The sequence below is a fragment of the Pleurodeles waltl genome, chromosome 3_1 (genome assembly GCF_031143425.1).
Source record: "Pleurodeles waltl isolate 20211129_DDA chromosome 3_1, aPleWal1.hap1.20221129, whole genome shotgun sequence".
NCBI classification, from domain to species: domain Eukaryota; kingdom Metazoa; phylum Chordata; class Amphibia; order Caudata; family Salamandridae; genus Pleurodeles; species Pleurodeles waltl.
This window is the reverse complement of record NC_090440.1, coordinates 286,655,836-286,673,112: the sequence shown is the minus strand read 5'-3', so window position 1 is coordinate 286,673,112 and position 17,277 is coordinate 286,655,836. Positions and strand designations below refer to the sequence as shown.

Genomic DNA, 17,277 nt, shown 5'->3' with positions numbered 1-17,277 from the left:
GGCCTCATTGCGATGATCCCCAAATTGGGGACGGCCACCTCTGACCCGGCGTCATACCGCCCTCTTACTATGATTAACCTTGATGCAAAGATCCTGTGTAAAATCCTTGCAGCGTGACTTGCCACCGAGGTGACACACTTGGTCCATACTGACCAGTATGGGTTCATACCTGGACAAAATACTTCTATGAACACCCGTAGACTCATGCATGTCCATCATGGAGTTGAGGACAGTGAGGAGGACTTGGCACTGGTATCGCTAGATATAGCTAAAGCGTTTGATAGGATCAACTGGGTTTACCTCCTCCGGGTCCTAGATGCCTTCAGGGTTGGACCACAATTTCAGGGGTGGGTCAGACTCCTTTACACCGAACAGTCAGCGAGGGTCAGAATGGGGGGGCAGTGATCAGACAAACTGAAGATACAGAGGGGGACGCGGCAGGGGTGTCCTTTGTTGCCACTGCTTTTTGCAATGGCCCTGGAACCGTTGGCATGGAGACTTAGGCGCGACATGGAGAGGTGGGGCGTTTTTCTGGGTGGGACATGCCACCTGCTGTCGCTGTATGCCAATGATATACTTTTTTACCTGAGGGATCCCAGTGTCTCACTCCCTATATTGATGCAAGAGCTGGAGACCTTCGGGCACTTGTCTGGCCTACGAATTAATGAAAATAAATCTCTGATATTCCCCCTTGGGAGCCTAGTATGGCTCCCACCGGGTGCGCTGCCGATCATGCCCCTGCGCTGGGAGACTGACGATTTCCGATATCTCAGGATAATGATGGCCCATACAGCCCAGCGCCGTAATCAACTCAACATTGAGAGGGTACTCCCGGGCTTGGAAGGCTCGGTGCACTTTTGGAACACCCTCTCAATATCAATAATGGGGTGAGTAGCGGTCGCAAAGATGGCATTTTTGCCTCGATGCTTGCAAACCTTGCAAAATTCGCTTGACACACTTTCTCACTCGGTATTCAGGCGTCTGCACAAGCTGCAGGGTGAAATGGGACACTCTTCAACTCCCACTCACCGAGGGAGGACTGGTATTACCTAATTTGGAGTACTATTATTTAGCCTCCCAGTTACAATACGCGGCGCTCTGGTTAACAGAGGGTGACAATTGGGAGTAAACCCTACTTAGGGATGACACCCAGCACCGAACCCTGACACAGCTGCTACATATGGGGGCAGAGGGGAACAATCACTTCCATACCTAATACAACACGCAGCAATACTGTGGATGCGGGCGGTGAAAGTAGTCGTGCGCTGCGCACCCTTTGCCCAGGACTTGGAGTTCTGGGATCTACCAGCGTTTTGACACTTGGCCTCCATGGTGGATGCTCGACCCTGGCAAGAGAGTATGTGCTTAACCCTTGCTGACCTCTACACCCCAGTGAAACCTTTATAACCTTCGAGGCGGCACAGGACACCTTCGGGTTGAACCAGGGACAGTTCTGAACATATACCAGTATACTTAATATATCCCGAGAGATATGGCTCACTCACCCCAGAGGCCCCGCCCTCTTTGGTACTGTTTAGGGTCCTCCTGGAATACGGGGAGGGAGGTAAACATCTTATATCACACATATATAGGGCCATGGTGCCAGATACGTCTAAGCCTGTTCTGCGGGCTTGAGTGGCGCGGGACGTCAAAACGAACGCACTGTTGGAAGAGTTACAGTGGAAGGCAATATGTGCCGTGCTCCATCAGGGACCTGTAACGCTAGATTAAAACTGATACATTTTTAACTACATACATCGCGCATATGTCACTCCTGCCTTCCTCCATAGAATTGATCCTAGCAGGAATGATGGTTGCCAATGCTGCAACGCCTTTCTGCAACCTTCCTACACTTAGCATGGGATTGTCACACAGTACAAAGCTTCTGGGAGGTTGTGGTCCAAATTTTAAGAGAAGGGGGGTGGTGTTGGGGGGTTGAGAGTCGAGAGAACCCCCGTTCAGTTCCTTCTTGGGGGGATATCAAGAGAAAAAAAGGTTAAAAAAATGGAATGGAAATTTATGCAGCTGGCCCTGGTGTTAGCCAGGCGGAGGGTGTCTGGATGACTGAGTGGGGGCCCAGCATACAGAACTGGCGTAAAGACATCAAGGAATGGGCACTGGTAGAAGAAATACAGTTACGGCAGGTTAGAAGGGATGAACACCTTGAGGAGGATAAACAGACATGGCGGGGATACTTAGACGAATTGTTGAGGTTGAAGAGACTGGGCAGGATGTCTCCTTGGGTACTCAGGAAAAGCGGTGGGGCAGGACATGCTACAAGAAACAGTATTTACACCGTCACGGGGAACGCAATGATTATGTACGATGCACACCTCTTGTACCTTTTGAATTTGGGGTACGGACTAATTCTGAGATGGAATGTCATGAAGTAGTATGAGGGAGACCAGCCTGTGTGTGCAAATGTGGTTATGGAGCAATGTTTAAACTGTACCAAAAGTTGAAAAATGGAAAAATAAAGTTAAAAAAAAAAAAAAAAAAAAAAAGAAGGGTTAGAAAACGACTTATTCCCGATACGGATCATTTTTAAAATGTATGTTCAATTTAAAACTGTGTTTTTATATAATGCATGCAGTCTCTGCAGCTGATCATTCACAAATGAAAGGATTATGTTGCACCTCAACACCCCTCTTCAAGTTACAGACCCAAATAAAGTAGAACAACTTCTTGAGGCACACTGATATGAGCATATTTCTAGGGCAATGATTATAGGGAGTTAAAAGCCCAGTGCAGAACCTCTCATGAAATAGGCAAAATCAATTAGTTCTGATCTCTCTCAATGTGGACCACATATATTTCTGTATCTGGTACTCAAATGAATTATTCATTTGTTTTTTCAAAGTCTGTTAGGCTATTTTCTCACTTCTCTACACTGGAATCCACAAACCCTGAGTATATTTACAACCCCCAAGATTTGGGCAGAAAATTACACAAATTTGGCTTGGATACATGTTTTTGGAAAACAGTTATGAAGGGTTAAGCCCAAAGTGCCCCAAACATCAAAAGAAAGGATCTGTCTGGGGCGAGTAAAGGCTCAGCAGCTAGAGGATTAAAATCAAATCTACTGGCTTTGCCAGTGACCACCATAGAAAGACTGATGTCCATCCTTAACTTTCAGTTAGCCATTTATTTAAAGCTCTACTGCTGTAGAAGCACTAGCCTGTACTTCATCAGCTCTGGAGGACATTGCAAGGCTTCAGGATTAGCACTTTGCCTTTCGCATTTCTGCAACACTGCAAAAGAGTTGACAATATCGCCAATACAAAGATTCCGCTAGGCAGGAAAAGAAGGAGGAGTTTAGATATTACTGTCCCTAGTGCCTAACTCAATCTGGCCTGCATTTTCCAACTTGATTCACTTTGTGCCACACAAAGTGAAGTGTTAGGCAACTGAAGTTGACCAGACAGATTAAGAGTTACTATCTGCCTTCAAATGGCCGTGCATAGATAGGGGTCTTTCATGGCTCACGACTAACTGTGCAGTCTTTCAATTCTTTTTTTTTTTTTTTTTTTTTTTAAATCTGGCGACGTGCAAGGATGGTGGGTGGTAGCATTTTGCGAATCACTGTCCCTCACAGAAATGTGGGGAAAATGCTAGATTTTAGCCAAAATCTGAGGATTGTGGGGCATTGTGGGTAAACAAGGGTAGTAGGATCCACCCAAGTCAGACCAAATTTTGACATGCCAGAGTGTCTAGTTTTCCAAAATATCTAGGTTTGGTAGGTTTCCCTAGGTAGTAGCCAAGCCGGCCCAAATTCTACAGCTTCTCACATAGCTAAAAAGGGTCGTTCTTCATAATTAAAATTTGATGTCCCTACATCGTGTTTGGTGGCCTCTCCAATCACAGGCTAAAGACCCACCCACACAAACGAGGTACCGCTTTTAACGGAAGAGGTATGTGAACACTGACTACTGGAACATTGCGTTTGCCCATTGGATTGCTCTCCATTTTTGGCTCCTAGTTATAAGCAAGTGTGCAAGAAAGAACACATTTTGAAAAATGCATTCTGAATCACATGATAGTATGGCAAACACCGAATTCAGAAGTGTACAAATAACTACAACTCCTAACCTCAATATCTTGTGCACATTTAAAAAACACATAGCTTTCCTTCATTGCCGTTTTTCATTCATTCGATTTTACGAAATGCTGCATTGTTGGTACACAATGAATCATCACTGTAAGCTGCAGCTTAGTTGTTGACTATAAGTAGCAGGGTGTTTGGACAACCATCAAACACTGTATATCACTGCAACCAGAAGAAAAAGGTGGATGTAAATGTATTTTACTCTTATAAATCATCTATTGGGCCAAAAAATTACAGATGAAAATGTTATGACTAACTGCTATTTTTCCAACTTTTCTTATTTAATTTTTTTTCCTTAAGAAAAGATTAGTTTCTTTGGGAAAGCCATAAGCAATCTACACAAATTACCCCCAATTGAATTCAGAATTTTGCCACTCTTTCGGAAATGTATAGTTTTCCTGGTTCACGCTTGGGTTTTACAACTGTTTCCACTACAAACTGCAAGTAGGCTGAAAATACAAATGAACTACCACTTAGCAAAATACAAAAACCATTGTAAAATTGTTTTATTTTATAATCGATTGTTCCTGAAATCTGGGAAGATGGTGATCTTAGTACAGTAAACCGTTTGATGTCATTTCTCCCCATCTCAACGAAAAAAACAATGGCTATATTTAGGCTGTTTTCTTAGTTTCCTCAAGGGGAATCCACAAACAGGTACCTTTACAATCCCCAAAATGTGGGGATTAATGACACACATTTGGCCTAGATAACATTTTTAGAGGAAAAAAAAACATTATAAAGGTTTAAGCCAAAGTGCCGAAAATATAAAAAAAATACACAGCCTGGGGCAGGAAAAGCCTCAGCAGGTAAGGGGTTAAAACTAGATTCACTGGCCTTGCCAATGTTGATTTGTTAATAGTAGCATGTGCCTGAGCAGCGTCATGATTTTTCTACTTTGGTAAGTGAAGTACACTGTTAAGAACATGTTTTATATTTACATAATTCAAATTGGGACTCACCTCCTTGCTTGTAAACTCCCATTAGGCATTCAGTCTTCTTTTTTAATGTATTAGGATCTTAATAGTAGATCGGGTTATGAAACGCCCTGTATCGCTAAATCCCAGGTGGCTTTTTGGCAGACGATGCCGCTGTCGGTGGCAGGTAGGATAGCTTTGCTGAAAATGATAGTCTTACCGCGCCTATTATATTACTTTTCTAACCTCCCACACTATATGCCCCCCCCCCCAGCTTTTTTAGGAATCTGTAGTCCACGCTGCGGGAATTCATTTGGAATGGGGGTCGATGTAGGGTTGCGCTGAAAAAGCTGTATTTGCCGTTAGAGAGAGGCGGCCTGGCGGTCCCTAACCTAGAGCACTACTATCTGGCCTCTCAGCTCCAGTGGGTGTCCAAGTGGTTGGCGGGCCTTCATTTCACAGACACGGCAACCGTGGAAGGCCCTTGGTCCCTTATGCAGGTGTCACATCTATACCACCCACTTGCGCGTGTGGCATCGCCAAGACAAATTTTCCTTAAAGTGGCTTATAGCTGTTATCGCAGGTCCCGGTGTCTTACCGGAAGGGTGGTCCCATTTGCTCCAGCTCTAGCGCTGCTGAGTACCCCACGTGGTCCTAGGATTACGTCGGGTCCCGAGCTACATGCGTTATGAACGCTGGGTGACCTCTATGATGATGGCAGGCTGATTCCGTTTCCTACACTGGTCCAGGAGTCGGGGTTGCCTGCGGAACAGTTTCTGTTATACAATTCACTGTTGAGGTCTTTAACATCTAGGTGGGGTGACATGTCAGTAGCCCCTTCCACGCATTTGTTGGTACAGTACATACAGGTGATGGGACAGGACGGCACCTGATTAGATGGTTTACTGATGCGTTGCGCATACATACAGCTCTGGAGTGCGACACACTGCAAGCTGCATGGGACAGTGATGCGTCCGCTTCAGTCACGGGCGCGCAGTGTAAGTCAGCTCTCTCTGAACATGTTAATGTGCCTCGCAACTCTAGATTTCGCTTGATCCAGTTCTATATTATCCACAGGGCCTATCTCACTCCGGCTCGAGTGAACAGATATTTTGCTCGTCAAGATGCGGACGGCCCCCGCTATTCTTCCATGGATGCAGACATGATACACATGCTATGGTCCTGCCCATCCTTGCATCGCTTTTGGAAGGCAGTGGTAGGCTGCCTATCGGCATGTACGTCATGTTCGGTTCCACTTACCTTGGAGGCCTGTGTGCTGAGCCTCTTTCCTAGGGGCAGGGGGCATAGAGCTGTGGCGCGACTCCTGGATTCAGTATTTGTAGAGAGCCGCACTGTCACCCCTGGGGGAATCTGTGTGCTGGGGTGCAAAGTTTCTTTTAAAGAGCCAGGTATTGAGGCTCTTCCTTCAGTCCATGAGAGAAGGTGGTGTTTGGAAGGGGAGTGGCAGGTTGTTCCAAACTTTGCGACTGCTGGTGGAAACTACTTTGGTGGTTGATGTAGACAGCCTGATAACGGCTAAGCGGCTGATAACCCGCAGGTGGAAGTCAGCTGATCCACCGGTTGAGCGGGCCTAGAAATATTAATTTGGGGTGTGGGCAGCCGCGGAGGGAGTGGTGTTGAGGCGAGAAGATGCGCTGGGGCTACGCAAATATCGGTTGTCAGACAGCTGGGAGGAGATGGTGTCCAGTTTGTGGGGCATGAGACAAGGCTCAGATGCGGAGGAATCAATCTAACTGCTGGGGTGGGCGCGTGTCTGCTCTCGGAATGGGAGCGTGAGGGAAGGGAGGCTGGTACATGAGAGGCCAGTCCAGTTTTGGTTACGGGAAGGGGGCTGGATGTTGCTAGGGTGGCAGATGTCTGTGGCTTGTATGTAACCACGTCCTATACTGCTATGAATGGATGGCGCAGGGAGATTCCCGCACCCATGGTGGCATGCTTAAGATACAACCTATTGACTGTATAAATAGCACTCCAACGATTGTTCATGTTTGTATAGTTATCTGTGATATGCTTACAATATATACCTACCAGCAAAACCTTGTACGCACACGTTGATCCTCAAGTACGTTTTGAAGAGATATGAAGATATTTTACCTCCTTCGGGTTGTGTGTAAGCTTCAAGACTGTATTATCTGGAACCTCTCTTTGGAATTGATATGTCCCGTTAATCCTAGATTCCGTGAGTTTAGGCACACTGAGGCTAAACATTCTACTTGAGGGACTGGTTATCTGCTCGTTTACCACCTACCGTTCTTTGATGTGCGCATATAATTAACTAATAATTGCACAAGTTTGTTATCCTAATGCTGATGTAAATCATAATGTTATAGTACATTGAAAATAATAATAAACAGATTTTCGGGAAAAAATGAAACGCCCCATATCGTACTCAGTCAGCAGAACCATGAAACAATGCATGCTAACACCTATGAAGATGTAATATGGAGTGAGAATCCTACACAATATTCAATGAGCATGTGGCCATTATCCGTAAAAAAAAAAGGCATTCCGTTTTAATAACTGTATGTGTACATTTAACCAAACATTAAATTTCAGGGTTTTTACAGAATCAGTGCTTTCAGTCTTATAAGGACAGTTGTATCTCAACGATAAAATAGTGCTCAAATCTACATTTACATGGCGTATCTCCATCAAGCAACAACAGGGAGTTATTTCTTCCTGGTTGCACTGCATCTCACCTGAAGTCAGTCCATACATAGACAGAAGGTTTTCCCTTCCTTTGGCCTACTTTGCGTAATGCTTGCTTTGTAGGTGTGCCTCAAACTCACAAAGGCAAAAATATTTAATAATGACTGGAAAAGTTTAGACTCAACAAATGTTGTGTAATGCTGGCCCCGCCCATTGTATGGAGTTATATTTTTTCACACCACAAAGGAAGTCACCCATAAGGATTGTGCATACAGAAGACAGAGAGTTTTGTGCATGCTTTGTAAAAACTCACAAGAGAGCAAAAGGCTTTTGTTACTGAAAACCGTAGTTGCATCTGAAAAGCTGTTTGGTTCCTAAATGGTTTATTTGGTGAGCATGTCTTACTAAAATAATTTACATTGCCAATACCTGTTTTCTCTCACTTGCTGTCTGATTTTCTCATCTTTGAGTTTTTCATGGTTTATTCTTGCTATCTCCTTGGCCATTCGTTCTTCTTGCTCTAGTTGTATCTCTTTCAATCTTCTGATTTCCTCTGCCTGGGCAACAATACAATTACAGTTACTGCTCTTTAATGATTCCATTTGAAAAACATTCTATATCAGCATAGCTTGTTATGAGATACTCACTCGCTACCCGAGGTAGGGGTTATAAACTGAAGGCTTCTAGAAGGCTGAATAGAAGCTATATTAATAGTGCTCAATCAATAAGTTGATTAGAATATGCTACGAGGTTCTGGGGTACCTCTGAGAACATCTTCAATGTTCTCCCTTGATGCCTACTGTGTACTACAAACAGAACCTTGGCAGGAGCAGCGTATGCTGGCATAAACCCTTCTCAAACTGTCGATGTGTCACAGGGTGAGCTCTGGGAGGGAAGAGGACGCAACCTAGTTATTCATGAGAGCCCTATGTTTGGTGGAAATATGATTTACTCTAGGAAATAAAATACAGTGTACACAGTTTCCTTACTCTTCACAACATAGTTACTATCACGAGAGCACTGTTGTATGTTTGTGGTTTTTGTATGTGTGAATATAGATGAAAGGCAGTGGAGGTTTGTACAGGGACCGAGACAACAATACAGTAAACAGGTGATCGGAGGGGTAGCTGAGTTTTAAGAGTGGAACTGTTACTGCGTGGTGATGTAGTGTTCTTTCAAGAGATGTGTGTTCATCACTTTTCCACACTAGAGCAGGCTTAAAGGCAGTCCTGATGTATAAGATTGTCAGGAGATCCAAAACTAACTGAATGAAAACATGGTAACTGCAAGCAGGACAAGGGTAGATCACTTCCTGATGAGTGACTGAAGGATGTTTAGATAGTGCTAGAGGAGTTGAGTACTCCATACATGCCTGAATGCCCTGTAGATCAGAAAGGGATGTATGTTAAATGTGTCACCAACCACTTGCCTCATTAAAACGGGTGCTAGCCGACTCACTTCTATTATCGGACAAAATAATAGACGCAGTCAGCACAACAAAATGTTGTGTCCACCACCCTGTTAGTTACTTATGTGCCTGTATCTCTGGGTCCAATTACGGATCAGCCTGCCTTCCTTGTGACTCCCACCTGACCTGCTAACTTGCTGGAGAGTGATCTACTGTTCAATTAAAATGTACTGTGTGTTGTGCTAACGATGATGTCTTTTTGGACGTTCCTATAGAAAATGCTGTTTCATCTGTGCTAAGTAAGTGTTCTCCACTGCCAATGCTGTCATATATGTTTCCTCCAAAGATGTGTTCGATATGCCCTCCTCTTTAAAGACCTATTATGCTAGTGATGTTGGGCGTATTGTAACTGCTTCTCTTGTCAAAATGTGTTTAAAACTTGTGAAGATACTTCTCCGAACACCACAATATCCCCTTCGACATGAATATGAGGAGGGAATTCGGCCTGTCAGTGCTGCTTTAATTCCGCAAGCTGTATTATTGCTCACTACTAGTATTTGCAACACTTATAGTCTGCAGGTTAAGAAGTCTGGTAAGGGAACACATTCTTTTTTGAAAGACCTTAAAGCTACCAGTTTGGTTCTTTCGTCCTGGTACCCCTGTTGTCCAAGACCCTACATTATGCTTTATTGCATGCCACCCACAACAAGCTGCTACACTGCTGGTGATTTATGTTCAGTATTCTTTTCTATATCTATATTCCTGAAAGTCAGTCTTTCTTTGCATTCTGACTCGACTGTAAACAAATAATGTGGTATGGACTTCTCTAGGGGTATTTTGAATTGTGTTCTATATTTCCACACGCTCTTAAGAAAGATCTACACGCTTTGTTTTTTTTTCCCTTATAGTTCTACCTTCATTCAGTACGTGGAATGGATGACAATTTTTTACCACTAGCTGCAATTACGACTTCCCACTGGAACTGGATTTGCTAGGAGGATAGGGGTTTTGCCAGGCACACATCTCCAGCACATCGCTCTATTAATTAGGGCTGCGACTGAATGAGTTCTTGCGCAAAATCTGTGTTCATTTTGTGCACACAAAGCGTCATTCTCCCTGTAGTTTCATCGTGTCATATCCATAAACTCATTGCATACTTCGGTACTGAATGTGAGTAACACACATGCGTCTTACAAAGATAAACAGAAGCTGCAAGTAGCAAACAGAATAATGAAAATGCATCACGTTCTATGAATATGTACACATTATGAAGTGGGTACGTGTCACAAGCTACTGCTCTACAAAATTAATACACTGTACAGAGCATAGTCAATCAAGAAACCATTTCAAAAGCGCTCACCCTCAGCAGGGCCTCGTCCATTTGCCGTTCATGCTCTTCTTCTTGTAGCCTCCGCAGAAAGCGTTTCTTCTCAACTCGCTCATCACTTTGCAAGGCCACCTCCATTTTCGCATCCTTGGCCAGACTTTGGATTTTTTCATGTCTGAGCTGGTCTTGCATTCGAGCCTCAGCCAGCTGTCGATCTTTCGGACTCATGTAAGACAACGCTTGCTTTGACAACTAGAAAAAGGAAGGTACACAATTGTATGAGGCAGCTGTCAATTTTGGTGCAGCCGCTTAAGGTCAGTGGTTAAAGAAGTAGGTTAAAACGGCAAGGGCGGTCCCTCTGCTATGGCAGATAACAGTCGCCCGCTGCTGAAAGGCAGCAGAAAAAAAAAACGATAATACAGCTATTGTACTATCATTTTATTTTTTGCTTCCTCCTCGTAGGGCACAGCGGGACGATCATCGTCAGCAGGGGGAGGAGGAGTAGTGTGCAATCTAAGTGCACATGTTGATTTGGCCGACCATTTAAGTCTGGCCGAACGGACATGCGCACTTAGAACTTTCACCCAGGTGAAGAACCAGTGCAGGCTCCCAGTCCCCAGCTGAGCGGCATTTCAGGCCGTTCAGACCAATCCAGGTGCTTCTCTCACACTGAGTATCTGCATGAGAGAAGCATCTGGATTGCGTGGGGAGAGAAAAGACGCAGAGAAGCACCGAGGCAGTGAGGAGCACCGAGGCGACATGCGGCAGATACGTGGATTTAAAAAAAAATATTATTATTTACACCTCCAATGGGCAAACGCCCCCTTCCAGCGCAAACACCTTCTCCCTTCCACCCCAACTAGGTTATTAAAAGCAGCTGCCTCTGGTTAAGAGTTCCTTTAAATTAAATTGCGAGGGCCTCACTGCAAATGCTGAGGAGACAACAGTATTTGTGGACTCATAAATTCTCAGTGCTAGTGTACATTTAAATGCAGTTGCCTCTTTCAAGCACAGGACCTTCGCATGAGCCGGTAAACTTGAAAAAATCTTTTCAAATAAGAGTACCTCCTTTTCCCTGTACCCCGACTAGTATCTAAAAAGACAAAATCATACCCAGGATTTAGTTAGCAGCTTTTTACAGCCCTTAATCAGTATTAGAGCTTAAATCAAATGTGAAACAAGAAAATGCCAGGCATATTTTTGTTCCCAAACTTCACATTTGCTAACGTTCTTCGATTTTTGCGTTGTCATTCCAATACCCATCTTCTGGCCCATTAGCTAAATAATATTTTAATCCACCTGCCACTATAGATCTAGCCCTAGATCGAGTTGTTGGTACACAGGTAGAGTAAGGAGGCTCTTGTTTGGACTGTGTTCTAAATGAATGCAGAGGTCTTACACTATCATCCTATTTTAAAAAAGGTAGTGACACTTTCGTGCAGGCTATTTCCATAACACAAGGGTCACTGACCTCACTCCTTCCACCTCATAGTTGATTCACACTGGTCAATGTTTAAAGTAAGTGACTTCATTTAGAACAACCAAACCCATTGGAATACAATTAAAAGCATATTAATTATGAGAACCACAGATTTATTTACTGCCCCGAGTGTGAGTGACAGTATCACTTCTTACACACGTTTAGAAAAGGAAGAGGAAGTCTAAATGACACAAATATACAGTAGTACAAGAGAAAGACACTTACCAGATATTTGGACAGTGCTTGATGCACTTCTGTGAGAAATTGGGTTGTTGGTTGCCTGGGAGTAAACACTGGTCAAGTAACAACCACAATCCCTTGCAGGTTGAACCACAAAGTCACTGATTTAACCTGTGCTAACCCTGGGTAGCTTGGCACAAAAAGCAACCAGGATAAACTTAGAGGCAATTTATTAAGTATTTATGCAGCACATAAACAATACAGTGCAAACACAACACAATAAAAATACCAAAATAATTTAGAACATTTTAATAAATGATTTGACACCAAGCCCATCAAAATCCAAATAGTAGAAACTGAGTTATGAATTTTTAAAGTTTAAGGTTCAAAAGAGCAAGTCCTCGGTTTTGGAAAATGGCCACCTTTAGCACCACAACCAGAGGGCATGGGCTGGATGGAGACCACTTGGGGGTTACGGACTCACTAAGGCTGCGTTCAGGTGCGGGTTTAAGATGGTGCAAGCCTGTGAGCAGGTTCTGTGCCAGCTCCTCTGGCACTGTCTCTGGTTCAGAAGCCAGCATTCTGCCTCCACTGACCTGCTCTCTATACCGCCTCCCAGTGTGCTCCTTTTGTCATTTTCATCTCCCCTCTGCCTCTCTGTGTTAGTTTCCTCCACTTGGGCACTCATTGACTAGGTTTGTTCTTCCCCCTTTTAATGCTTGTTTCTTTGTCTCCTTTCGCTCTGTAAATCCTGTTAGTGCTCTGTTTTGTGCATTCTGGTTGTGTCCTCTGTTAGTGCTCTGCTTGTCTGTGCTTTCTCTTCGCTCATGCTCCTTGGTGCCATTACTTTTTTCCTGTTTTCCACCTTTCCCCCCCTTTCCATCCTCCCCTGAACCTACGTATAGGTGGGCACAAGGCGCCCACGTGCAGCTGACATGCCGCTTGTGGACTAAAGGCACTTCCCAACCCAAGGCCTCCTTTGACATTGACCAGGCCTTCTAGAGTTTCTCCACCTGGATCACCGAATGTGCCTACAGAGTCACTCCACTAAAACCAGCTGGTACACCCCAGAGTTCAAAATCAAGCGCAGCTGCTACCAACTTGAGAAACAATGGCGATCCACCAGAAACCCACCTAACTGAGATGCCTACAGAACGGCCGTCAGAATGTACACTGGTGAATCAAGGAAGCCAAGAGAGGCCTGCACTGACACAGCAGCCAACCGCTCTAAAGAACTATGCAGAATGGTCGAAGAATACTCCAACCCACCAACCATAGAGGACACCATCCACTGTTCCCAGGAACTCTGCGACACCCTCTCAAACTACTTCCACAGCAAGATCGACCACCAGCTCACAACCTTCAACCTCAGCTCTCTTGATTCGCCCCAACGCACAACAACAGAACAACCACCACATGGACACCCCTCACCACAGAATCCACAGTAGCCATCATGTCATCCATCCACTCCAGGGCACCCACCATCTCATGTCCCCCTATTCAACCCTGGAACCAACCACATCAGCAAAGAACTCACCAGCATCATCAACACCTCTATCACCTCAGCAGTCTCTGCTGGCAAATGGAAACACCCGGAAATCAGAACCCTCTTAAAGAAGCCTTCCACCCACCCCAGCAAACTCAAAAACTACTGACCTACCTCTCTGCTCCCATATCCTGCCTAAGTACTTGAGAAGGCCATCAATCAACAGCTTGCCAACTACCTGGAAGAAAGCAACCTACTGGACATCTACCAATCAGGATTCTGCACCAACCACAGCACCAAGACTGTCCACACTGCAGCCACAGACGTCATCAGAGCACTCCTCGATTGTGGGGAAACCACTGCCCTGATCATCCTCGACCTATCAGCTGCACTTGACACCATCTCTTACCACACCCTCATCAAAAGACTGCATTGGCATACAAAATGACGCCCTCAAATGGATCACCTCCTTCCTGGCAGGTTGCACTCAGAGCGTCCGGCTGCCTCACTTCACCTCCAGACCCAAGAACGTTATATGCAGTATATCCCAAGGATCATCCCCTAGCCCCACATTGTTAACCGCCTAAATGACCCCCCCGGCCGACATCGTCAGAGCCCACGGATTCAACATCATCTCCTACAGAGATGAAACACAGCTCATACTCTCGCTCACTGACTACCCCTCAACCACCAGAACTAACTTACGCAACACCATGACCAATATTGCTGACTGGATGAAATCAAACTGCCTCAAGCTCAACTCCGACAAAACGGAAGTGTTGATCTTCAAAGAAACACATTCATATGGGACCATAGCTGGTGGCCAGCCTAATTCAAACCCACTCCCACCCAGACAGACCACGCACACAACCTTGACATCATCTTTGACAGCGAACTGACCATGAAGCGGCAGATCAACGCAGTTACCTCCTCCTGCTTCCACACCCTGTGCATGCTCCACAGAATCTTTAGATGGGTCCCAGTGAACACCAGGAAAGCCGTCACCTCGGACCTCGTCACAAGCCACCTCGACTACGGCAATACACTCTACGCCGGCATCTCCCTCCACCTCCTGCAAAGACTCCAAACAATACAGAACTCGGCAGCCAGACTCGTTCTCGACCTCCCTAGATGCACCCACATCACCCCACACATCAGAAACCTCCATTAGCTCTCTGTCCAGAAGAAATGCCAGTTCAAGCTCCTCACGCACGCCTACAAAGCCCTACACAACCTAGGACCTGTCTACATCAACCACCAAAGTAGTTTCAACCAGCAGTCACAGAGGTGGATGCTCCTCCTTCTACATCACCATCAAAGCTTGGAACAACCTGCCACTCCCCTTCCAAACACCACCCTCTCTCATGGACTGCAGGAAGAGCCTAAAGACCTGGCTCTTCAAAAGAAACTTCACACCCCAGCACCCAGATTCCCCCAGGGGTGACAGTGCCGCTCTCTACAAATACTGATTATTTCCCCATGGCTCTGAACAGAAGGCTAACAAAACGAGCCCTTTAAGTCACTTCTGAAGACCTGGGTGCAGGTGAAGATGCAGGGCTCCAGAGCAGGACTAGCCTCTGAAGGTTCAAGGCAGACTCCAGGCAGCAAAGCAGTCCCTCCGGGTACAGCAGCAGTCTGGCAGAGTGCACAGCAGCAGGCAATCCTCTGAGAGTCCTTCAGCAGGTCCAGTAGTGAACAGAAGAGTGGGCCTGAGAACCCAACCATTATGACCTGGTGCCCTCCACCTAGATGTAGGGAGAAATTTCCATAAGGGTTCTTCGAAGTTCCAGTAGTTTCCTGCCTACCCTGCCCTGGCTCCTAGCTGGCTGCACTGACAATACAGGGTAATTATGCCTATTGTGTAGTGGCAGAGCCCATTCAGGTGCAAGTGGGACTGTGCTTCGCTCCACTGCCCCATCAAGTCAATTAAAGGCTCATTCAAGCTCTGCTTATCCCACTATTGTGTGACTGTCTGGAGGGAATTCATAAAGTCCTAGCAGTCAGTTACACCCAGTCTTGTGACCTTAGGAAGGCTGCAGGCATAGAGGGCTAAGGGCAGCAAAATGCCAGCTTTCTGAAAGTAGAATTTTCGAACTTGTAATGATAAAGAGAGCTTATCATTACAAATATGACATATCTACCACCTCTGGTTTAGGAATTATATCTTATTAAATATAATAAGGAATCCCCAATGTTATCACAGGGATGTGAAATTCTTATCGCCCAACAACCGGCACATATTGTATGTGGTCAAGGGCATCAAGTTTTCATTTTTATTTTGTTCATGGGACAAGTAGGCCCAACCCCTTGCAGCACAAACCCTTTGGCTGCCAGTTTACAGAGAAAGGAACTGTCTGCAGTTGAGGTAATATGTGTGTCCCTATGCTAATGCTGTTTGAACTTGTATTTATGATTCATTAATGAAAAGCTGTCATTATTAGGGTGAGAGCTGTAAATAAACGTTTTAAGGTCACACTGCACTACTGACAGGAAAAAAAAGTGTAAACACATGTTTGAAAAGTTTAACAATAAGAAGCTAAGTATAATGTTCCCAGAATGCTCTCTTATTAGATGCTAATGTTTAGAGAAGCTTATAAGCAAGTGTGATTATTTGTTTTCAAAATCAAATGTTAGGAAAAAAATGCAAGTAGGTAGAAATTTTTCGCTAATATGAAATGTTAGGTGCTATTTCTTTGAAGCGTCATTTAGTAAAATGTGCTGATGCATGCTAGTATTTCCAAAAAATACTCCTAATGTAAAATCAGTGTAACCTTTTTCAGCAAGATTATGGGAAGCATGAAAATAAACAAGCACTGGCAAAGCCAACTGATCCAACATATTTTGTGAGTCCTTTGGTTTTGTCAATGTGTGTCTTATTTTGACATTGCTTTTGTAACACTTTATTGTTGTGGGAGCTGCCAGGCCCTCACCATTGTAACAAACACTGGCAAAAAGAAAAAAAAAGTTTTTGGTCTCAAAAAGCACATATTGCCACCAGTGGCGTAACAAAGGCCTCTCAGCCCCCTCCAGGTGCCCCTCTCATCACAGCACCAACCCTGAGTGAGTCTTGGGGTGGTGGGAAGGGAGGGGGGTGTCTGCATTCTTTGCAGGGGGTGCCCCCTCCAGTTTTGTTACACCACTGATTGCCACAGTAGTTCTGGGCACTGAACAAAACTACTTTGTGTGCCAATATGCTCTTTGTGAAAGAGCAGAATGCCATCACTCACAGTATAGCCAGCCAATAGCTAGGGAGAGAAACAGAAGTTTAGTAAAAACAATATGTCTTTATTAACGCCAGACCAATTTAGGGACACCATTCTTAAAAGGAAGTCACTAAAGTGCACCATGGTATATGTCTTTGAATTAGTGGCGTCCATAAATTCACAAGAACTTACAATAGTAGAACAGGAAATCGTACTCCTAGAAAATATTTGTGATCTGTATTTTAGCACGAGCAAATATGCATGTGTAGATTTGCTCATGTGAACATCTGTTGAGCGTTTACAAGTTCACTTTCCCTCCAACAATTTTTTCCCAACCCTGAAAGAACTTCTACTTCTGCCATTGTCAGGAGTAAACGTCCAACCTTTCTCATTATGGGAAAGGATTAGAGGAGAGCTGGTCAAAATCCTTAAAACATGCACGTTAGTAGGTTTGCAGACTTAAAGGCATTCCAGCCCTGGAACAATTTCTCACGGCTTCCT

At 44.8% G+C, this 17,277-nt stretch overlaps 1 protein-coding gene across 1 annotated transcript in view; it reads right to left on the bottom strand.

Moving 5' to 3' along the window:
- The window catches only part of MNS1 (meiosis specific nuclear structural 1), a 133,982-nt gene that overhangs the window by 92,289 nt on the left and 24,416 nt on the right, over positions 1 to 17,277 (bottom strand). The window contains exons 2-3 of the mRNA XM_069222419.1: positions 10,461 to 10,679; positions 8,122 to 8,249 (exon numbers count right to left, since the gene is read on the bottom strand). Coding sequence (XP_069078520.1) covers positions 8,122 to 8,249; positions 10,461 to 10,679 — 347 coding nt within the window. The remainder of the gene's footprint in view (positions 1 to 8,121; positions 8,250 to 10,460; positions 10,680 to 17,277) is intronic.